General features: G+C 35.6%; 1 protein-coding gene across 2 annotated transcripts in view; it reads right to left on the bottom strand.

Annotated features, from left to right (window-relative positions):
* Positions 1 to 6,181: 6,181 nt before the first annotated feature.
* LOC101343223 (rho-associated protein kinase 1) overlaps positions 6,182 to 25,063 on the bottom strand; it is a 66,453-nt gene continuing 47,571 nt past the window's right edge. The window contains exons 16-22 of one of the 2 annotated variants that reach the window (XM_023724698.1): positions 23,715 to 23,874; positions 16,835 to 16,905; positions 16,539 to 16,627; positions 12,036 to 12,114; positions 11,613 to 11,874; positions 10,354 to 10,561; positions 6,182 to 7,684 (exon numbers count right to left, since the gene is read on the bottom strand). In XM_023724698.1, the coding sequence (XP_023580466.1) occupies positions 7,678 to 7,684; positions 10,354 to 10,561; positions 11,613 to 11,874; positions 12,036 to 12,114; positions 16,539 to 16,627; positions 16,835 to 16,905; positions 23,715 to 23,874 (876 nt within the window). In that variant the 3' untranslated portion in view covers positions 6,182 to 7,677. The remainder of the gene's footprint in view (positions 7,685 to 10,353; positions 10,562 to 11,612; positions 11,875 to 12,035; positions 12,115 to 16,538; positions 16,628 to 16,834; positions 16,906 to 23,714; positions 23,875 to 25,063) is intronic. The other variant, XM_023724699.1, reaches the window with a different exon arrangement.

Raw genomic sequence — 25,063 nt, 5'->3', positions numbered from 1 at the left:
ACAGACTCATAGGACAAAACGAGACTAAAGGGGCACACCAGCCCAGGGGCAAGGACTAGAAGGCAGGAGGGGACAGGAAAGCTGGCAATAGGGAACCCAAGGTCAAGAAGGGAGAGTATTGACATGTCATGGGGTTTTTAACCAATGTCATAAGACAATAAATGTACTAACTGTTTAATGAGAAGCTAGTTTGTTCTGTAAACCTTCATCTAACATACAATTAAAAAAAAAGTTAAGAGCGAGATCATGGATCACCATGTCCTCTTTTCCTCTGTCACAATGATAGGGGCTGCTCCATCAGCCTGGGTCCCAGTGTGAATGGGACATGGAGCAGAGCTACAGCTGACCATAGTGTGAGGGAGAAATAAACCTTTGTTTCTGTAAACCACTGAGATTTTGGGCATTGTTTGATACCCCAGCATAATCTATCCTTTCCTGAATTAATACTGTAATGGTGACTAAGCAAAAATGTATTAAGATTACTGTGCAGACTCTGAAGATTTGAAACCATATTCACAAGGGCTTTTATTTTTTCCTATGTATAGTAAAACCTGTGAAAGCTGGAACCTGTGTAAGGTGGAAATCTGTCAGAGAAGGAAAATGCAAATATTTCCCACTAAAATGAGTGATAGAAAAACGGTAAGACCATGCCCTGTCAAAGGCAGAAAACTTGTGACACCTGGAAAAACAAGACAGTCCCGTCAAGTTCCGACTCTCACAAGTTTCACTGTATATAAACGTAAAACTGAGGTAATCATTATCTAATAATGAGTAAGATTGAGGCTAGCACTGCATTAATACAGAAAATTTATACAAGAATTATGTTTTACTCCAGATTTTTTGAAAACTAATTGATTAAATATTAATTGTATTATTTAATAGCAGAAAAATATGACCTGCAGTAGTGCCAGGATCATAAAGGAACCACATTGTCTTAGTCATCTAGTGCTGCTATAACAGAAATACCACAAGTGGAAGGCCTCAACAAAAAGAAATTTATTCTCTCACAGTCTAGTAGGTTACAAGTCCAAATTCTGGGCGTCAGCTCCAGGGAAAGGCTTTCTCTCTCTCTCGGCTTTGGAGGAAGGTCCTTGTGATGCATCAGTCTTCCCTTGGCCTGGGAGAATCTCAGCGCAGGAACCTCAGGTCCAAAGGGGCGCACTCTGCTCCCGGCGCTGCTTTCTTGGTGGTGTGAGGTTCCCGTGTGTCTCTGCTCGCTTGTCTCTTTTATATCTCAAAAGAGACTGGCTTAAGACACAATCTAATCTTGTAAACCTCATCAGTATAACTGCTGCTAATCCATTGTATTAGATCATAGTGATAGAGTTTACAACACATAAGGAAATCACAGTGGTACACAATCATACAATACTACGAATCATGGCCCAGCCGAGTTGACAGATATTTTGGGGGGACACAATTCAATCCATGACACACATCTACAAAAGTTCAATAACAGGAAGCTACTTCAAACTTGAAGTTAAGATTTTTATGTGAAATGAAGTTGTAGTTGAAATAGGAAATAATCATTTTAAAAAGTTAGGCTGATAATTATGTGGAAGCTATGAAATCATTCCTGGGAAATGAGACTTAAAAAATAAGTGGTTCTATTCCACCAGAAATTGGAAGAGTGGTTAAAAATATTCTCTAGGCAAAACCAGGGTAACTGAAGCAACTGTAATAAACTGTGCTTGGAATTGTTAGAGCTGATTGCAATTACCTTTTAGATTCTGAAATAATATACTGGAAATACATAATTAATACACCTGAGGCTACTAAAAGTAGAGATGACTATTACAAGGAGCTTTACAAAGGATGAATTCCTGATTGGGTGCAATTTTATATGCCATGTTCTGAAGTGGGGACTAACCTGTTGCCTTGTCAATTCAGACTCATGATGACCCCACGTGTTTCAGAGCAGAACAACACTCAGTAGGATTTTCAATGGCTGTCATCTTGTGGAAAGGAGCCCTGGTGGTGCAGTGGTTAAGATAGTTGTGTTGCTGTGCCACCGAGTTATGATTCACAGAGACCCTGTAGAACAGAGAACAACTGCCACATAGGGTTTCCTAAGCTGTTGATTGTATGGGAGCAGATTGCCAGGTCTTTTCTCTCTCGGAGCCGCAGGTGGGTTTGAACTGCCCCTTTGGTTAGCTGCTGAGGGCTTAACCACTGCGTCACCAGGGCTCCTTCTCTTGAAGATTACAGCCTAGGAAACTCTATGCGGCACTTCCACTCTGTCATATAGGGTCACTATGGTGGCACACAACAATCTTATGGAAGTAGATTGCCAGGGGACTAGACTATACTAAAAAAAAGACTGAGGAAGCTTGCAAAGAAAAATGCTTTGGAGACAATGAAATTATTCCATGATGGAGTTTTTTGTATCATTAATCTGTGGTTATCTTGAAAATCTTCTAAAAATATATAATATTGAAATGCAGTTAACATTTGGTTAAGATTTGTAAATTGGAATCCTAAAAGTAGGATTATACTGTAATAATGCAGATAAGATGCCCTGTCTAACCATGAAGACCTTCAGAGAGTGATGTCTAATGTATTTCTGCCTCCCAAGTAATTTTCTCTTTTGGCCAACTTGATACAGGTATGGGATTCTGGAAAACAGTTTCAGTGTAGCCAAGATGACACAGCACAAAACCACAGAGAACCTTTTATAGTTTTATCTCGTGGCTTCCTTTTCTCAATAACATATTGCAGTTATCTTTCCATGTCTGTACATATAAATCTACTTAAGTTTTTATAATAGGTGTAATTTTATAATTGAGTTAATAAATTAAGATATTTAGGTTTACAATTTTTTTGCTATTAAAAATTTAATTAAATTGCTCCATGACACTCAAGATACAAGAAATGTAACATTTGTTTTTTCTATTACAATAATATCCATATCTGTTCCCCTATTTCTCCTGTTTGCCAAGGTAGATAAGATGTCCGTTATCAACTGGCTGACCATATGTCCCAGTTTATGTTAGCTATCTTGGTATGATGAACCCCACTTCCTTTCGAAAGCATCCCAGTTTGGACAATATATGTGGCCACCCTAATGGCAAGTCATTATATGGAGTCTCTTCCCCATCCCCACTGTATTGTATTGGAACCCAGGAACTGATCTTGATCCAGGAAAGCAGGGGGTGGGTGGGGTGGGTGGGATTTGGGAAGTTAATCCACAGTGGCTGCCACTGATACTGCTAACCCTCCTGTTACAGTTTGGATGCTGCCATTGAGACTTTTCCCAAAGCCTGGGGTCTTAATGGCCCGTTCTCCTAGATACTCACACATCCATCTCCACACAGCTCCCATACAAGACCCACACGAGGTCTTGGACCCTTCCATAGGCTCCTATCCACCCTCTATACCTCCTTCTCAATCTTGGGTTAACAGCACTCCCAACTTCCTTTAATTTAGGGCACCAACCTCCTTTGCTTTGCCCTTTAGTACCATCCAACTGAATTCCTCTTTAGGGATAGAGACCACTCAGAAAAGACCTGGGGTTAGGGTTGTGCTTAAGGGGGCCCTGAAACACAAATGTGATGCTAAGGAGATACTCAAACCAAAAAACCCACTGCCACTGAGCCAACTCTGACTCATAGCAACCTTATAGGGCAGAGTAGAACTGCCCCCTTGGATTTCCAAGTCCATAATCTTTACAGAAGTTGACTGTCACATCTTTCTCCTGCTCCCAGCTGGTGGGTTTGAACCTCTAAGCACTATCTCAGTAATGTACCCTTACACTGCAGCAAGCTTCTTTTGGCATATATCTTGGTACTTAATTTGAACATTTCCATGGGATCAATCCACAGAAGTGAAATTCCACATATATAAAAAGGCATACATATTTAAAATGTTTACTATCCTGCCAAAAAGAGGGGAGCCACTGCCCCAGTTAAGATAGGAGAATAGGGCTACCACCCAAAGTCGCCCAGCGTCTGGAGGGTCAGACTACCACACAGATGGACCTGGACAACAGAGGACTATTTTCAAGCCTTGAAATCTAATGAAATTTACCCTGCTGAGCTTTGGACTTGCTTTGGTACCTGTGACCCTTTCTATCCTTCCAATTTCTCCCATTTTGAATGGGAATGTCTACCTTATGCCTGTTCCACCATTATACTTTGGAAGCAGATAACTTGTATCCTAGGTTTCACAGGTCCACAGATGGAGAGGAATTTTGCCCCAGGATGGACCATACCCAGAGTCTCACCCATACCTGGTTTAGATAATGAGATCTTGGATTTAGAGTTGATGCTGGAATGGGTTAAGACTTTGAGATGTTGGGGTGGGGTGAATGTATTTTGCATGTGGAAAGAACATAAATTTGAGGGGCTAGATGGCAGAGTGTTATGGACTGAATTGCCCCCCTTCCCTCCTTCTCCACAGAAGATATGTTGAAGTCCTAATCCCTGCACCTGTGGATGTGACCATGTTTGGGGAAATTAGCAGTTAAGTCTTACCAGAGTAGGGTGGATCGTAATCCTTACCCTTTCTGAGTGGTGTCTTACAAAAAGAGAGAACAGATAGGGAATCACACACAGGGGAAGACACCATATGAGGATCCATCTCCATCCAAGGAAGCCAAGAAACACCCGGGCCTACCAGAAGCTGAAAGACTAGAATCTTCCTTTAGAGCCAACAAAGAGCATAGCCCTGCTGACACCTTGAATCCAACTTCTAGCCTTGAGGACTCAGAAAATATATTTCTTTAAAGCCACTCACTTTGCAGTACTTTGTTATGGCAGTCCTTTGTTCCTGGGAAACAAAGACAGCTGGATTGGCACTGGACCTCTATTCACTCTTGGTGTGTGTTCCTATAATAAAGTGTTAGAAAGCTACAAGTTAACAGTTCCCAGACTCCCTTGCAGCAGAGTTCTGGATACCTTTGTTTTGGCCAAGCAGACAGACTCACAGATGGCAGAAGCAGGGTGGAGACTGCAGCTGTGCTAATGTCAACAAGCAGGGTCATGTAAGTGGTTTTTCTTTTTTATTTATTTATTTGAAAGTGTTTTTTTCTGAGGCAGTGTTGGGGGAGATCCCAGTGTCCAGAAACAAGGTTCTTAAGTGGCAAGTGTACAAAGCATCTAATCTGGTGTGGATTGCAGGAGGCACGGCAAAGTACTGTAGAAAGCCAGCAGCAGTAGCGTGGCTTCGTTATCATTCTCCTGATCCTCCCTATGCTGGTGTGCTTTGGGACTGAGTGGTTTTCTCATCTTAGAAGAGGAAGCAGCTCTCTTAACTGACCTGGTGCTGCAGGATGCCACTGGGAGTCATTCCTCAAAGCCCTGTCTTCTCAGATTAATATTTTGTTTAAAAAAGAAAACTTTGGTTGCTTAATTAGAACTGTGTTCTCTGCAACTGTATGTTAATACGTTAGGTAATGGTGATGGTTCTAAGAAGACAGTAAGGACATTGTCAAGAACTGTGAAGGGGCTGATATTTTACCCTATTTGCAAGCTGCAAGTTAGCTTGCCAGTTTCATGGATGCTGGTCTGGTAGAATAGATGAGACTCCTGCATCAGAGCCAAATGACTTTATTACTAACAGCACAGCAAGCAGCATGAGCTTCATGTTCGTGTCAGTTTCCCCTGACCCTGAAGTCCTACAGAGGTTATACAGAGCAACTCAAGTTGGTGCTGAGCACACAGTGGGTCTGCATCACAGCTGAGAAACCCCAAGTTTAGGGAACCTGAATCTTTTACCATCAGCTCAAGCAAACCTGCCCAACTTTTGCCCCGGAGAGACTTGTTATCTTTATTAAACTGGACAATAAACAAATCTGCCTTCCTCTTGAGGGAGACACGGTATCTTCCCAGGCTGTTCACTATACAAACACCCTTGAAATGATAGTCTGGATCAAAGGCTATCAAAGCCTCTGCTCACAAGATGTGCAGAAACGCAAGAGACACATGTAGTACTGTGTCCCAAGAGACGTAAGCCAACTTTTCATTTGAACTATAGCCACCCTTCCTTTAGAGCCTAAACCAGGCTTTATCTTTTAAAAATCTAGTTATGAAATCTAATAAACATTTGTATACAATCAGAGACTAATTTGGAGCATGCTTTCTATTCATTTCAGTCATGCGAAAACACCATAGCAGCCATTATTAAAGGTATCCATCCATAAATTACTTTTATTTCTCATTAAATGAGCACAGAGTCATTAGTATATTAATAACAGATATGTTTATTATTACATATCCATCAGTGCGGCTTTCAATACCACTTGAAACATGCAAATCGTCCTAGAGACGAATCAGTTTTCCAGTGCTTCTTATTTGATACACATTACTGCAAAGCCATTATAAATTACTGAGGAGGTATTTGGTTAAAAAAATAAACAATAAATCATACTGCCCATATGAATCAACTCTTGTTACTAGACAAGAGTTTAACAGTATTTATCTGATAATTCCTATTTTAACTGGAAAACATCACAGATGTATTGCCATAATTTTCTTTTATATTGGTGCAACCTTCTACATTTTTTGCAGTTTTATAAAGTCATTCATTGTTGTAGCAGGTAGTTTGATGCAAAGATTGTACTCAGTTTATGAAAGTCCAACAAACCTCTAAATATTTTAAATTAAACCAATCATCAATGAAAAACCCACTGAGACATAATTTTTTTGAAAATATGTTTTCTGAAATTTCTATACTTAGTCATGGCAGTAAAACAAGTCTCTCAAATTAAGGCACTAAAAGGGCAATGCAACTCCCATTGAAAGTGTTCTAAGAATAATTTACATTTCAAACAGTGCATACATTTTTTTTTATATGTTTGTTAACTTAATGTCTTTATCACTTAAAACCACAAAGAAATACATTAAACACTTATAGAAATGATGTACCCCACAAAATGCTTTTAAACTTGGTTCTTTTGTACAGTTAGTTTCTAATGTCTCTAGTAGTAAAATAACTCAATATGGCTTGGCAAAAATGCATAGATTAAATGTAATTTTTTTTTTTTTGCCTTCTCCCATTTCCCAATCTACAAACTTGCTGAAACATATACAGTATTTTGTAAAGCATAATGTAAATAAAATATTTAATTTCTCCATCAAGTCCACCACGGGCAATCAACAATAAGGCTTTTAAATTCTACAGTGAGGGCACTGAACTTCAAGTGATGCCTCTGCTTTTTAAAAATAGTTTGTATAGTCTTGCAAGAGCACAAAAACTTAAAGTCATTTAAAAAACATCAACAACAAGGAAAAAAAAAAACTTCAGTTTGTCTCATTTTGAGATATTTTCTTTACTCCTTCCATGAGCTGATCCTGATAGTGATGCCCATTCCACTTGAAAGTTAAGTCTCTTCCACTCACTCATATGAGGAAAAATGTGTTCTATCATGATTGACAGGCATTTTCTTAGAAATTCAAAAAAGGCAGCACCTTTAAAAAATATATATATCTAGCTAAGCTTTTCCCCCAATTGTACTTGCATTAAATAGTAATAATTAATCTAATCTACCTGTAGGCAAACCCGCAATAAAAAAAACCCTCAGTGTGCTTTTGTGCCAAAGCAAGGACAGAAGAACAGCAATCTTCACCCTGAAGCCTGTGATATTTGTGTCAAAGGAACAGCCTGTCTGCTCTGCATGATTAAAGAAGCTGGTTTATCAGGTAGCATGCCAGGAGATTCCACAAGTCAAAGGACACATGGTTAACTGCTGGGGGGAAAAAAGGGAGAAAAGCAAAATGTAAGAAATACACCCAGTTTAAAAATTACAAGAAATAAAAACTGAAGGTAAATAAATATTATCTTTATATATAATAATTAACTAATTACCCTAAATTTGGAAAACATGGAAAAAGAAAATACACAGTTTTCAATGTATTTTTAAATAGTTATAAATCTAGTCTAAATAATTTTAGATCTAGCTTTTATCCTACAGATCTGAAACATTTTTTCCATGTTGTAACTTAAATCTTCATAAATATAACTTATAATGGCTGCATAATATTCTATAAAGTGAGAATATCATAATTTACTTCACTTTTTCTCAATTATTGGATATTAAGATTGCTCCTGATGTTTTTGCATTACTAGTAACACTAGAGTGAACATCTTTCTGGGACTTTAATTTTTGGTAAGCATGATTTTGATTTCTTCCCTCTCTGAAAAGTCATTTAAAAGTGAATATAGGTAAATTTAAATAATCTTACTTATGGGAAGAACTTGGCAAACAATCATTAAAAGAAGCTAATGAAAAATCTATAAGATCAGGTCCAGAAACTATGAAGTTAGCTTACAAACAAATGCCATTCTAGTCTACCAATGGCAACTAGTGTGACGATATTTTAACCATGTATGGGTAGTCTCTGACTTACAATGGGGTTCCGTTCCGATGACTCTGCTATAAGTTGTTTCTGACATGAGTCGAATACCTCATTTTTTTTTTTTTTTTTTAGTTTTCATTATTATTGCCTTTTATTATTATCAGTATATTTATAAATCTAATCTCTATTTGTCTTTGGGGACTGGAAACATTACATATAAACTTATGGAAATGATGATATCAGCAAATTACATGCTGCAGCATAGTATGTAGTACATATTATAAACAGTAACATGTACCAAAAAAAGTGTCATAAGCGTGGTTTGTCATAACTCGAATATGTAAGTTGAGGCTATCTGTAATTCCTTAACATGGAATGGGAATATGCCCCTTCTCCTTCCAGTTCATAATAATCTTTAAAAATATATTAATTTTGTTATTGTTGTAGAGAATATACACAGCAAAACATACACCAATTCAACAATTTCTACATGTACAATTCAGTGGCACTGATTACATTCTTCAAGTTGTGCAACCATTCTCATCCTCCTTTTCTGAATTGTTCCTCCCCCATTAATATAAACTCACTGCCCCATAAGGGTCCTACCTAATCTTTCAAGTCACTGTTGTCAATATGATCCCATATAGATAGTTCTTAAAAGAGCATAATGCTCAAGACAGACGTTTTTTACTAGTTAAACTGAACTATTGTTTGTTTTAAGAGGACTTCAGGGGATATTTCTGGTTTAAGGTTTGAAGATTATCTGTGGGCAACAGTTTCAGGGGTTCATCCAGTTTCCATGGCTCCAGCAAGTCTGGATTCCATGAGGATCTGAAATTCTGTTCTGCATCTTTTCCCTTTTGATCAGGATTCTTCCACAGAATCTTTGAACAAAATGTTCAGTAATGGTAGCTGGGCACCATCCAGTTCTTCTGGTCTTATGGCAAAGCAGGCAGTTGTTCATGGAAGCCACAGTAATTTTTATTGCTGTTGGTTAACCTTAATACTTCATAAAATTTAGAAGAAAAATGCCTTATTTTGAAAAGTTGAAAGGGAAGACGAGAGGGAAAAGATTAAACTCTTTAGCAAGTCAAATAAGATGTCAAAATCTCTTCACTTAAGTATTTTTTATAAAAGCATTTTAAGTTTTGCTAAACTATAAAGCTAAACGTCAACAGTAACATTTTTTTCAGTTTCTAAGTAGATACAGAGGTGAAAAGAGTGAACAGGTATGGATTAAAGTGATAAGCAACTTTTCTCAATATACAAAATTGAGATTGTGTTGAAGTTTCAGAAAGTTAATAATGAAGGGAGGGGGGAAGAAGTATAAAGGACATGAACTATAATTAGGAAAAAGGCAGATGCTATATAGAGTATTTCACGGAGATTCTTAACTCATTCCAAAGGTAGAAAAATCTGAAAAAAATAAGGTCAGGTAGCAGCATATATTATAAATAGATTTAATATGCTTTTTAAAAATCTTGGAGAAAAATGTGTAAAACTTCAAACAACATAAACCAACCATAAGGCAGAAATAACTAGAATTTTTTTGTAAAACTATTGGATAATATCTATTCAGGATGGATGGCTGAAAGACTTTAGGAAATGTCCTCTGACTGAAATACTGTTCAGTTTTAGTATACTCTATGGAGATAAGCAACTTAAGCAGATGGTCAATTTTGGAGGAGAAACACGAATCAGGCTGTAAAGTAAGTAAGGTTATAAAGTAGAACAAATGGTCTGGTTTTATATGAATCTATTTACATTTAAAAAGATATAAACCACATGTTGGTTAAAACATTAGGCCCTAAACATGTGCTATGTATACCAACCTATGACAATACAATTTGACAGGAAGCTAAAACAAGAAGCACATTTATAAATATTAAATTTTTAACAGGAATCAATTAACTAGTTTATAGAGTCATTTCAAGTCAGATAGGAGACCTAACTACAAATGGTGCTCTATATGGTGAAAAGAAAAATTAGATTTCTGCTTTTAATGAATGTTATCCAATAACTTTCACATGGTTAAAAATATTAATATTTTAATCCTTACCTAGTTTTTCCAGATGTATTTTTTACCACTTTTCTGAAAGACTGATTTGCAGCAGATCTTGTAGAAAGTGTTCGAGGGGATGCGCGAACAAAACTGGACGGTGGATTCTTAGGGATCTTCTTTACTAAATGAGTTACCCATTTCTTTTGTTCATCCTGAGAACATGCTAACAGCAGCATATCTCTTGCTGATGTTACATCATAACTTACTATATATTAAGATTAAAAAAAAGAAAAGCACAATTGAAGCCACATAATATTAAAAGAAAAAGATTATTAAAAGGTAATTTTTCAAGTTTTTAAGGTTTATTTAAAAGATATACTATTCTTAAATAAGCTTGGACAATATCCCTCTCTCCCCAATGTAATTAAGGCTGAAAATTTTAAAAGAAACATTAGTCATAAACTAATAAGCAAAATGAAGTAAAATCAGAAATATAAAATCAATGCAGAAGTGAAGCAAGTGAATGTAGTCACAGAATACAATTTTCTTATCTTAAAATGGCAATGCCCTGAATTATTTCCCTCAAGCCATCTCTGCTAGGCTAGAAGACATTTTGTCTATGACACAGCATGCTGGTCCAGACAAAAAGAAATGAAACGGGAGGTAAAAATTCAAGGGGGGAATACAGTGGAACTCACCTATTAACTCTTGTGATATAGAATGACTTCTTAGTGGCATGAGTTTACAAAGAGGTGACATTCTTAAATACATTATGTTCAAAGCTAAATCTGTAGCTGTGGAACGATAGGAAACCCTGGTGGCATAGCAGTTAAGCGCTATAGCTGCTAACCAAAAGGTCAGCAGTTCAAATCCACCAGGCGCTCCTCGGAAACTGTATGCGGCAGTTCTACTCTGTCCTATAGGGTCACGATGAGTCGGAATCCACTCGACAGCAACGAGTTTGGGTTTTTTCGGTGGAATGACAGGTGCTTTTTGTTCCACCAAGGTCAAAATAAAGAGCCCTGGTGATACAATGGTTAAGTGCTCAGCTGCTAACCGAAAGGTTGGTGGTTCGAATCCACCCAGTGGCTTTGGGAGAAAGACCTGGCAATCTGCTTCCGTAAAAGATTACAGCCAAGAAAACTTAAGGACTCAGAATTGACTCAACGGCGCTCAAAAATAACAGTATCAAAATACTACTTTTTATAACCTCTTTGCACCTTGGTACAGCAAATGCTACACTTGAAGAATTTATTTCACTGGAATTTAAAGCTGATTTGTGAAAGTTGTAAAAATAATTCTTTAACATGCCTTACCTTTACAGGGAGAAATCAAGTCCTCTTTCTTATCTAAATGGTCTCTGTGGCACTTTACATGGCATCTTCGACATTCCAGGGCAGGGGGTGGCTTGAAAACATGCCAGAGAGGTTTGGCACAGGCCTCACAGTTGGCTGGGAAGTGGTAGAGTGTTGGGATGAACTCATGACCTTTGTGATTTTGAAAATTGGCTTTTTCAGCTTGTTGTACTGGTTCCATCTCTACTTCTTTTCTACATTCACCTTCATTTGCATATAATATCTATATTCAGAAGTGGTAGAAGGAAAAAGATACAAAAAGATCTTAATCTATACCTACAAGTTTCAAATATATAAAAGCCTGGTATATTTTACATTTACTTAACAAAATGTGCTTAGTACTTAGGTAAAAGATCTTTAAAAACTATAATATCAGATTTTTACCTGGAATATTTTAGGAATTTCTTCAGTTTCAGCTCTGTACACATCCCCTTGGGTTACAGGTCGAACATGAAACAGTTTACTAAAACAAAAATAAACATGATATAGGCCATTACAAATAATCATTGACGGCAAAAGACATGAACAGACATTTCACTGAAGAGGACATACAGATGTCAAATAAGCACATGAAGATGTTCAACATCATTAGTCATGAAGGAAATGCATAACTAAAACCACAATGAGATATCAATATACACCTATCAGAATGGCTAAAGCAAAACATAGTGATAATACCAAATGCTGGCAAACATGTAGAAACTGAATCACTTACACACTGCTGGTGGGCATGAAAAATTGTTATTGCCACTCTGGAAAATAATATGGCAGTTCCTTACAAAGTAAACATATATGTCCCATATAACCGAGCAATTGTACTACTGGGCATTTATTTCAAAAAAAAAGAAAAAGAAAAATTATATCTACACAAAAATCTGTACATGAATGTTCATACTAGCTTTATTAATAATAAACAAAAACTGAAAACAACACGAATGGTTAAATAAACTGCGGCAAATTCATGCTGCGGAATACTACTTAGCGATAAAAAGGAACAAACTGCAACTCTGATGCGTCTCAAGGGAATTACGTGAGGGGAAAAAAGTCAATCTCAGAGATTCCATTTATATAAGATCCTTGAAATAACAAAGTTATAAAGATGGAGACAGATTAGCGGTTGCCAGAGATTAGGGAGGGATGGAGAAAGAGAGCTGCCTGTGGCTATAAAAAGGATCCCGGTGGTGCAACAGTTCTGTTTTCACTGTGGTGATAGTCACATGAATCTATACATGCGATAAAACTGCATAAACACATACATGTGCATGTCTGCTCACATGCACACACATAAATGAGTACATGTTAAACTGGTGAAATCTAAGCAAGGCTGGTAGACTGTATCTCTGCCAATATCCTGGCCGTAATAATGTACTACAGTTTTCCAAGATGTTTCCAGTGGGGGAAACTCAGTAAAGGGTATGTGGAGATTTCTCTGTATTCTTTCTTTCTCATTTTTTTCTATTGTGTTTAGGTAAAAGTTTACAGAGCAAATTAGTCTCTTTCTTACAACTACATGTTACTCTATAATTATCTCAAAATAAAGTTAAACTCATTTACATAAAAATCAACCAGCTTCTCATTTATTGACTACTACACCCAACAACTGTAGAATACAGATACTTATTAAAGTGTACATGGAACATTAACCAAGAAAAACCGTATGTTGGACCATAAAATAAGTCTTAATAGACTTCAATGCCCCAAATATTTGGGAATTAAGTAACATACTACTAAACAATGCATGTTGCTGTTGTTCTCAGGTGCCGTCGAGTCAGTTCCGACTCATAGCGACACCATCAACAAAAGAACAAGACACTGCCTGGTCCTGCACCATCCTCACAACTGTTGCTATGTTTGAGTCCACTGTTGCAGCCACTGAGTCAGTCCATCTCGTTGAGGGTCTATCTCTTCTTTGCTGACCCTCCACTTTACCAAGCATGATGTCCTTCTCCAGAGACCGATTCCTCCTGATAACATGTCCAAAGTACGTGAGATGAAGTCTCGCCATCCTTGCTTCTAAGGAGCATTCTGGCTGTACTTCTTCCAAGACAGATTTGTTCATTCTTCTGGCAGTCCTAAGCATATTCAATATTCTTCCCAACACTATAATTCAAAGGCATCGACTCTTTTTTGGTCTTCCTTATTCAGTTATCTAATAGATCTAATAAAGTCTAGCACTTTTTTGTTGTGGTAAAAATATATGCAACAAATCATTGGCCAAATCAATTTTTATGCGTATAATTCAGCAATATCAATTACATTCATCATGTTGTGCAACCACCACCACTATCTTTTTCCAAATTATTCCACCACTGTTAACAGAACCTCAGTGCCCCCCTGAACAATGACTCCCCCTCAACCCCTGGTAACCATTAATAAACTTTGGTCTCTATATAGTTGCCTGTTTCATGTAAGTGGGATCATGCAATATTTATCCCTTTTGTGACTGACTTATTTCACTCAGCATATTAAGGTTCATCTATGTTGTTGCACGTATTAGGACTTCATTTCTCTTTATGGCTGAGTAATATTCCATCGTATAACACATTTTGTTTATCCATTCATCTGTTGATGGGCACTTGTTTGTACCTTTGGGCTACTGTGAAAAGTGCTACAATGAACACTGGTGTCCAAGTTTCTGTTTGCATTCCTGCTTTCAATTCTTTTGGTTATATACCTAGGATTGGGATTGCTGAGTCATATGGTAATTCTATGTTTAACCTTTTAAGGAACCGCCAAACTGTTTTACACAACATTCTGCAAACCCATCAGCAATGGACAAGGGATCCAATTTCTCTACATCCTTGTCAACACCTGTTATTTTCTGTTTTTTTGATCATAGCCATTTAACTACGGTGAAGCCCCTGGGTGGTGAAAACAGTTAACAGGTTCGACTGCTAACCAAAAGGCTGCAGGTTCAAATCCACCCAGAGGCGTCTTGGAAGAAAGGACTGGCTCTTTATTTCCCAAAACTCAGCCACTGAAGACCCTATGCAGCACAGTTCTGCTCCTATACACATGGGGTTGCCATGAGTCAGAATTGAGTAGATAGTAACTGGTTTTGGAAGTGGTATTATCATTGTGGTTTTGATTTGCATCTCCCCAGTGACTAATGACACTGAGCATCTTTTTATGTGCTTGTGGCCATTTGTATATCCTCTTTTGCTAAATGTCTATTCAGGTTCTTTGTGCATTTTTTGATTGGGTTGTTCATCTTTTTGTTTTTCAGTTGTAGGAGTTCTTTATATATTTTGGATATTAAACTCTTATTAGATATACGGTTCTCAAAAATTTTCTCCCAGTCTGTAGGTTGTCTCTTCATTTTGTTGAAAAACTCCTTTGATGCACAAAAGGTTTTAATTTTGATGTAGTCCAATTTATCTATTTTGTCTGGCTGCTCATGCTTTTGGTGTCATATCTAAGAATCCATTGTTAAAAAGTAGGTCCTGAAGCATTACCTCTGTTTAAGTAATATCTAAGAGTTTTATACTTTTCAATTTCACACTTAAGTGCTTTATCAATTTTGGATTAATTTTCACAGATGGTGTGAGTTATGAATCCAGCTTCTTTCTTTTGCATTGGAAATCCAGCTGCCCCAGCACCATTTATTGAAGAGACTCTTCTTTCCCCATTGTCAAAAATTAATTGATGATAGATGTGTATTTCTGGACTCTGAATTCCATTTTATACCAGTACCAGAAACATATGATTACTGTAGCTTTACAGTATATTTGTTTTGAAATACAAATTTGAGGATTGGCTTTTCCATTTTTGCAAAGAAGGCTGTTGGTATTTTGGTGGGGAATGCACTGAATCTATTAGATTGCCTTGGGTAATACCGACATCTTAACAGTATTAAGTCTTCCAACTCATGAACAAGCAATGTCTTTTCATTTATTTAGCTCTTCTTTAATTTCTTTTAGTAATGTTTGACAGTTTTCAGTGTACAAGTGTTTTACTTTCCTGGTTAAATTTATTCCAGGTATTAATAATTACTTTAGATGTTGTCTAGTACTTTTAAAGATCTCAAAAAGTAAATCAAAGTTATCTAACTAAACAGTTGAAAGATAACATCTTTCATATTTGTGTTTATGTATTATTCCACTTAGGTTAATCATTTAACTTTTCACAACTTTTTTTTTTTTTTTTTTTAATTGGCAAATTAAATATCAGTACTCTCTGGTACTTGCTCAGTTCTTCTTACATTCAAACTCTGACTTGGATCCATGAATGTTTAATTCCAAAGGAATGGTTATGCTTCATTTAAAGTTTATATTTTTCTTGAATAACACTTATCATAGTTTGCTCTGAATTTAAATTTTGTGTATGTCTTACCCTTCCTACTACTAGACTGTAAGCTCCTTAAATATGGAACTTACTTTATATATTCTACATTCTACCTACGATGACACAGGCAGCTGTGTTTAAGTAATGTTTTTAGAATGAATACAAGGGAAACAAAACAAAACAAAAAACCCTAAACCCTTTGTTTACTACAGGCCTCTTTGAACTACTATAGAAAAAGAACAGGTAGATTTTTATTTCCCTCTTAATAATAGCCAATTAATCCTATACTTTTTGAGATGCTTTCTGAAATCAAAACCACTAAGTGTTTGGAATCAAAAGTTTGTCTTTAGAGCAGAAGAATCAAGTTTACAATTATACACATTGTTCCCCACTCACATTTTGCTAAAGTAAGATTTAATATCAAGTTAATATTTAAATTGGTTAAGAAAAATAGAAAAGTAGGTAACATTAACTGTTTAAATAACATACGTATAAAAGTCATGGTAAGATGGCTGCCTCTTCTAATTAAAAGTAAGGATAAAAATGATTGCTTATCATAAGTTAACACTCAATTGGCTTAAAATTCAATCAAAGGCAACTTACTCTATATCCAATACCATAGATGGATTGGATTGTTCCTTTTCTTGTTCATCATTATAGAACAAAATTTTTTTGCTGCTTACCACAACATACTGAAATGAAAAAAAAGGGGAAAGAGTTATAGGAGCAACATTAACTTGGTTCAAAATGGTAAGCGTAGTGTTTGCCATGTCTATCTAGATTATAATGTCATTAATCTAAAATCAATGCTAATAATACAGCAGTTAGTGTAAATTCTATGTTTTAAAAGTAAAATATATAACAAAATATCAGTTTAAAAAAAATGAGGCATATGGTACCTGTTTCTTCCAGCCGTATCGTTTGATATTTCCTCTGTTTGGTACTGAAAGCCAACCTTCAATTCTTGACTCTAGGACAAAAAGAACATATAGTGTTCAATCTTAAATAGTAACAAAAGGAAAAACTATTACAAGTTGTCTGACGGCATGCAGCAACAAGCATCTGAACACAGCTAAATGAATAAGTGCTATAATCTGCTCTTTCATGCTTCAATCACACAAATTAACTTCAATGGCCATACAAATATTACAGAAAAAATTTCAAGCCACTTTTGCATAAAATTAACATTTAGTACTCAGTTATAAAAGTATGAAGTACCAATACCCTTAAGAGCCAGGCAAGACTGGAATGGACTGCAGCTTAAATGGGATATGACATAAAAGACTTTAAATATCATTTAACATTCATATAAAAATACTTAGCAAAAAAAAAAAAAAAACAACAACAAAAAAAGATGCAGCAAGTGGAACAAATCAGAGCCATGGTTTACACAAGAAAGAGCAAGCAAAAGTACAGAAGTGTCCTATTACTCACAGAAGACAAGAATAGAAGATAAATAAATAAGGAATGCAGGCAGAATCAACTAGATATAAAGAATAAGAGACAAACATTTTATTTGTTTTCTCAGGACAATATTCTGATAAACTTTTCTGTAAAATACCCATAACAATTTCAACAAACTTGTCCAAATATGGTTGGGTGGTGGTGGTACATAATTCTAATGTTATGTCCAATTATGATTTTTCTCAAACTAAAGAAGTGTAGGCAGCCTTTCAAAAGTTTGTGGTACTGTAGCTTAATAAACAGTAAAAAAAAAAAAAAAAATTCAATTGGTCAACTGCTATTTCAATAAGTTTGTGCATATCAGAAATTCCTTGACTAATTCAATCAAGGCATTTAATAACAGTCATTACTACTGTTTAAATGTAATTAATGATTATTAGAAATATCTGGAGGAAAACGATTCCACTAGAAATGTAACACCAGGTTGGAGATGAGTATTCATTCAATTCAAGTATTTTCTAAATCTATCTAATAAATCTATCTAATATTTGCAACACAAAAAAACAGAAAAGTAACCAACTTTAAAGTATAATGCTATAATGTGACATACAATGACTTAAATCATGATCCTAATGGGAATATATAGTGCCCCCCTCTATATAACTTAAAAGCTGTAAAGTTCAGTCTTACAGTGATAACATCAAATAGGCAACATTTACTGAATATTTATTATTTGTCAAGTGCTTTACAAGCAATATCTCACATACAACCCTACATACCGTCTTATGAAGCAAGTTCTACTATTATCCTCCATTTACAAATGAAGAGATTAAGATTTAGCAAGGTGAACTGACTTGCCCAAGAATACTCTATTAGTAACTGTAGAAGGTCTAGGGTTCAAATGCAAGCAATCTAATTTCAGAGTTTGTTCCTAGAGCACAATGTTATTCTGTCTCCAAATAAGCCTTGTGGCTAATTGAACTAGGGGTAATGTTGCTTCTGTTCCAACTTCTACCACCTACTTAATGTCTCTACACATTGGCTTGTGTTATTCTCCTTCATCTAAACTGTTGTTGTTAAAGTGGAGGAAATAATGAAGTAACTTCAATTCAAAATGATCCGTCTCTTCTCCCAACTTTTGTTTTCTTAGTTGCTGTTACTTCATAATTACTTTGTTTCCTTGGGCAGGCCCTTGGTAAGTTCTGTGAGAGAGGGGACCATTTCTAATACTTGTTTTGTACACCCCATGGCATGTGGCACGTAGAATATGTGCTTCACAAATGTTTGATTATTTTGCAATCTTCCTTGTTTTGAATTACCCAATTAAAGTCACCCCTTGTAAATAACTGTTTCAGTTTAAATTGCATGCAGAAGGCTGCGGATTATGTATTGCTTATTGATAAATATTTTATCTTACAAAAGCAAAGAAGTTATTGCTAGGAAAATTTCCTTTTAGTCTAAGTGGCAAAAACTGCAACTCTTAAAGTGTGGTCTGGAAAACAGTACGATGAACAATAGTTAAAATGAAAAGTAGTCTTAATATCTGGTATTATTCCTGAGTCTATTTAATGTAAGTAATTCCTCATTGAAAATCAAAAGATGTGAAAGCCAAAGAAATTTTGACAAAATTATGTATGCCAAAATAACCACCATAACCTCCTCCCAGTTATTTCTATATGAGAATAAATGCCAAGAATATTTCTACTGACTCTAGATTTGAGTTAACCTGCCAGTGTTTTCTTTAACATATTTTCAATGAGCTGTTACATATTATGACTTTATGTCAATGTGAAGCTGAGATTTATGTCATTTCAGCGTTTTTACACAAACTTTATGTATCAAAGGCTTTTGGCATTTCATGAATCAAATAAGCTCCAGATTTTATATATTTGTAGAGCAATTTTAACTCACAAAAACATTAGATGTGTTATTACTGGGATATCAGCCATAAAAGAGAAAGAGAGGCAAACTGTACGTAAACCAATATCCAATATAGCCAATTTAAATTTCCATGAAAACTATCAAAGTTTTTTAAAAAAAAATTTATTTTTTATTGTATTTTAGATGAAGGTTTACAGAGCAAATTAGTTTCTCATTAAACAATTAATATACATATTGTTTTGTGACATTGGTTGCCACCTACATGACATGTCAGCGCTCTCCCCTTCTCGACCTTGGGTTCCCCGTTACCAGCTTTCCTGTTCCTCCTGCCTTCTCATCCTTGCCCCTGAGCTGGTGTGCCCATTTAGTCTCGTTTTGTTTTATAGGCCTATCTAATCTTTGGCTGAAGGGTGAATCTCAGGAGTGACTTCTGTACTGAGTTAAAAGGGAGTACGGCAGCCATACTCTCGGGGTTTCTCCAGTCTCTGTCAGACCCGTAAGTCTGGTCTTCTTTAAAAACATTTTTTTTTAACATTCTTTTTAGATTTTTAGGTCAACAGTTCCAGAAGGAAAAAACAGAAAAAATGCGGAAAGAGAGGCAGTTACCACTTTAAAGTCTTCTTGTCATCTAAGCAACAAGCAAACTGTAACCCTAAAGGTAATCTTTACATTTACACAGTGTGCTAGGCCACCACCTGCCACAGAACCAAAGGGAGGATGGAAATGAAAGAATTAGAAGAATGAAAGTGATATGTCAAGAACTCCAAAGTGCTGTAAGTCAGAGAAAGAGTCACACTTTTTCTAAGATTTTTACAATGGGGAAACTCATAGAAGAGATTTAATCCAGTTAATGACAAGATGCCCACTGAGATTATAGAGGTTAAGCTCTAGATGTACAGGATAATTAAATGAGAATCTTTATACTGAATGATGAAATCTAAGATGAGTAATGAAAGTCATGGTATCAGTTCATTCACCCAACAATTTTAGAAACCATCTCACTGAACTAAAAATATGTTCCATATTTCAAAAGGCCATTATCATAAACGTTGAGTAAAGTCATTCTACTCAAAGTTCTCTCTTTTTTAGTCTGTAGTTTAAATTTACTACAGGTAGTCCCCGATTTACCACATATTCGATTTACGACAAACTGCACTTATGACTGTCAGTGTATCTGGAACACTGCATCTTCCTGGGAGGAAGTTACAGAAATATGCATGCAGGAGATATGGAAAAAATTGCTGAGTTATGTGAACACGCTCCAAGCATTTGATCAGGATAATATGATGGAAGAGATCGATGGAAAAACAATCCATATGGCAAGAATGCTGAATCCAGAGTTTGATATTGCCGATATGGAACAGTTCACAGATTACGAAGAAGGGGAATCCACAGATCAGCACTTAATAGATTTTGAACAGGAAAGAAATAACAAGGAAGAGGAAGGAGAGAAGTTGTCAAAACTTTTTACAATGTCAGGATTAGCTGGAGTTTTTTCTAAACTAAATCAAGGGCTTCAGTTACTTGAAAACATGGACCCAAACACTGATTTCTCTGCTAACGTCAATAGGCAGATTAGAAAACAGTAAAATGTTACTGAAAATGTATGAAGAAAAAAAGAAAAGGACCGTACAGACAAATTCTCACTAATTTTCTGATTAAGACCACCACCCACATTCCCAGGGATAATCCAGATGATCCAGAACGTTCCACGAGTGGAGTTATTACAGCAACTGACAAAACGCCAATGTCTTCCAATTCTTTTTCATCGTCAGAGTAAATTTTATGATATATTTTTTATGCATGTACATATGTATTAAAATCTATCTGTAAGTTTATATGTAATGTTTCCAACCCCCAAGGACAAATAAAGATTGTATTTATAAAGATACTGACAATAAAAGGCAATAATAATAATGAAAACTAAATTTAAAAAAAAAAGAGGTATTCCACTTATGTCAGAACTAACTTACAACAGAGCCGTTGGAATGGAACCCTGTCGTAAGTCGGGGACTGCCTGTAATTTTCTAAAGTAGGTGAAAATTAATCATTAGTCATTACCTTCAAGAAATCTTTCAGACACTTGAAGGATATGTTACTTTCTCATATTAAGAATGAACATCCAATTTCTTTAATAATCTCTCCTAAATATGACTGCAAATCTTAATTTTATATACTACAAATCATTTTTAAACATCTAAGAAATGGTAAATTTGACACAGACTTTCAATTTACTAGCAGAATATCTGGTTCAGAGAGAGGTAAAAGAACACTGATAAACATCATCCATTCGCTTCTGCTTCCAACATGAAATTACAAGGGTTCAGCACTGCTGAGATCTTTTGTAAAACTTTAAGAGTGAGAACATGACAGGGAAAGGGATACTTCACTCGTCTCATTTATGGCAATAGAGAAAGGCCACCAGTACACTTTTTGAACTTTGAAAACCTTTAAAACAAAATCCCTCAAAATACAGTATTCTATGTAATATACTTAGAATGGAGCCAGTAGAAACATTTTAAAATATCTTTGCTGACTGATTTTTAAGCAGATTTATGAAATCTAAATGGATCCTTAAGTCTGCCAATAAAATCCTTTAATTTAGCCTTCCTGAGTAAGCCAGGACGGAGGATAAAATTCACCACCTTCCTCTTCTCTAGAGGTCCCCCCAACTCCTTCTTTCAATTCAGATCTCCTGAACAGCATTCACCAATAGTGATTCAGTCTCTGAAACCTTTAAATGAATACAGAGAAAATCAAGACACACATAATAAGACACTGTAATAAGCAAAGTTAAAGGGAAATGGGTACAATAAGGACAAAGAACCTGGTCATATATTTAACCAACACTAAACTGAGTAATGTTTAGTGCTGCAATGGTTAAGGGCTCGGCTACTAACCAAAAGGTTGGGGTTTGAACCCACCCAGTGGCTCCGTGGGAGAAAGACCTGGCGATTTGCTTCTGTGAAGATTACAGACAAGAAAAGCCTATGGGGTAGTTCTACTCTGTCGTGTGGGATCACTATGAGTTGGAATCGACTCAATGGCACCTAACAACAACAACAACAAAACAGTAAGAATCCTTTCATTAAGTAAGTCTAGAAATACTGTGGTAAGGTTAAGGAAGAAGGAATCTAAACTAATTTCAGTTCAACAACTGAAAGAATATAGCCAAATATTCCTATAATTCATACTCTTAACTGATGATTAAGTCTAACTTTAGAAAGATGTTCAGACAACAGTGGAAGCTAGAGGTTCTTGTTAAATCCAAAGTGATCTGCTGATAAGGATGTGTACCCACATTACAAGTTTCTCAAGAGGCAAGAGGTTTCAGAGAGCCAAAAGGAGGAAAAACAGAATGAATCCCTTGACCAATGGAATAAAAAATATTCCTTTCCTTCCCAGATACCTGATTTTAGGTTAGAGGATGCACAAAAAAACAAGGGCAGGGATCACATGTTATATAAATAAGAACTGAATTCACTTCCCATTTTGAGTCCCACTTGCTTGACCAAGAAAGACAGCATAAAATTTTCTAAACAGTTTATTAAACCTCTGATATCAATTTCTCAAAACACAAGTAATATATGTTAAAACAGAATCCCTATATCAAACATGCTCCTTCATAAATATCTTTCTATTCATGCATTATTCAGAAAATAGATTATTAAAATTTTCAAATTTATTACTGTATTAACAAAACTTCCAAAACCATGAACTAAGACTACATAATATACCCAATGTACATATATGCATTTAGAATTTGTAATGCATGTTTCAATATTTATAATTTATTCAGTTTATTTCTAAACTGGATCTGTAACATGGTCACCTCTGTTAAAAAGACATAAAATGTACTACAGCTTACATAATAGTCAACTATAGAATGAGGCTGTGTTTATTTTTTAATTGATTCTCCACTGGAAAAAAAAGACACAGAAAAAAGTATGAAATCTTAGCCACTCACTTCTGCCTTTATTTGACCCCCTGTCCCTTAGTGCATCTCCCAACCTCTTTTATCTATTCAGCAAACCTGAAACTTAAAATCTGATAAAAGTTTATCACTCTACATTAGGTGCGCTTATATATATATAATTATAAATGTATGTGTGTATATATACATATATATGATTGTGAAATACAGTTCTTAGTTTTAGCACAAGAATATTTAAACTTTAAAGAGCTGCTACTCATAAAGACAGGTACAATTTTCTTTACAGTGAGAAGTGTAATAGCAGCTTTGACTCTCGCCATGGAGTTAGGCTGCTCAGTATAGGTTCATAAACCTCTTCTGGTTTCTTTTCAAGTAGTTTCTCAAACTTACTTTAGGAGTCCAAGATTGCTTATGACTGATTTTTTTTCCTATAAAATGCACTAAGTATGCAATTATCATCAGGCCTTGGCTATCAGAGGTACAAAACCAACTGAAAGAAACACAGATTATTTTCCATGACATGTAAGTATACTTGAATGAAGTAATAGAAATATTCTTACCTGGAAGGTTTCCGTCAGTTTCATCAGCACTAGGAAAACTAGCAACACTTGTGGAATCCGAAAGGTCTAAAAGTTTAGCACGCAACTGCTCAATATCACTCTCTTTGCTAGCCAACTGCATCTGAAGTTCATTCCTATGTGTACTTTCTTCTGCCAATTGCTATTTTTGAAAAATATCAAGATAAAGAATCAGACTCAAATAATTTCCAACATTAAGAATTAACTGAAATACAAATGACAAGTACAGGCAGTCCCCGGGGTTATGAACATCTGACTTACATACAAAGCCCAGTTAGGAACCAACCCTCATAAAGCCTAGTATATTAAAAATTCGAGGTACATACAATGGTTTGTAATAACAAACCAGTGCTACTTCATGACGTGCATTGAAACATTATTATTATTACTGTCTTATTATGTTACAGATGCTTTAGTGTATTTGGAAGCGTTCCTTTAATTTTTTTTACGCATAGAAAGGTATACTATATACTATATACTAAGACAAACATTTGACTGACTGACATTAGATATGAACTGTACCTAACTGTTCAGATTTATGTACAAATTCGACTTAAAGACAGATTTAGGAATGGAACTCATTCATAATCTGGGGACTGTCTGTAATCTAAATTGCTAATAAAAATTTACAGAAAACTTCACAAATGTTTATACCATCAATACACTGTAAAAATGCAACTTCTCTTCTTCAGTTATACATTGCTTCAAAGAATGAATGGTCACTGGATAAGCTCCTTTTCTCCTTGGCTTTAAACAACTTTTTTTTAAAAAAATAAAAGGCATTAAAAAAAACCTATTAAAACAATAGAAAAATGCTTTTACGGCTCCAACGAAATAGCTTAAAGGTACAATAAGCTTCTCCGGATGGTAAAACCATAAATGATGGAGTGAATGCTTGGATCTATGTCTGTCTAATACCAGAGACCATGCTGTCAATTTTATGTTATTGAACAAACCAGGAAGTATCAAAAAAAAATTAAGCTTGATCCTTTGATTTCAGATAAGTGAGAAAACAAGCCATGATACTGTAAAACCTCTACCATAACTACAGTCAACTTATTTTACTAGCCATACCTTAATTTCAGTCTGAAACCAATGAGGCAAAACCCTTGGTTGTCTCTCTCAATGTAAGGCCTCTAGCCAAGCAGCTGCTAATGGGTAAAAATTATTCGAGCTATAATGGTTAATAAGGCAGCAGAGCTCTCTTCTAGTTTTTCAAGGTCTTGGCTTATATTAGAGTAATAATGATCAAATTGTGGGGAATATAAACCAAAATATGCATTTTATACTTTAAAAATCCAATCTAAACAATATCAATTGATAACAGGTAT

The sequence above is a fragment of the Trichechus manatus genome, unplaced genomic scaffold (assembly GCF_000243295.1).
Source record: "Trichechus manatus latirostris isolate Lorelei unplaced genomic scaffold, TriManLat1.0 scaffold00256, whole genome shotgun sequence".
In the NCBI taxonomy this organism is placed as follows: domain Eukaryota; kingdom Metazoa; phylum Chordata; class Mammalia; order Sirenia; family Trichechidae; genus Trichechus; species Trichechus manatus.
The sequence above is the reverse complement of the archived record's forward strand: the minus strand, read 5'-3'. Positions and strand labels throughout refer to the sequence as shown.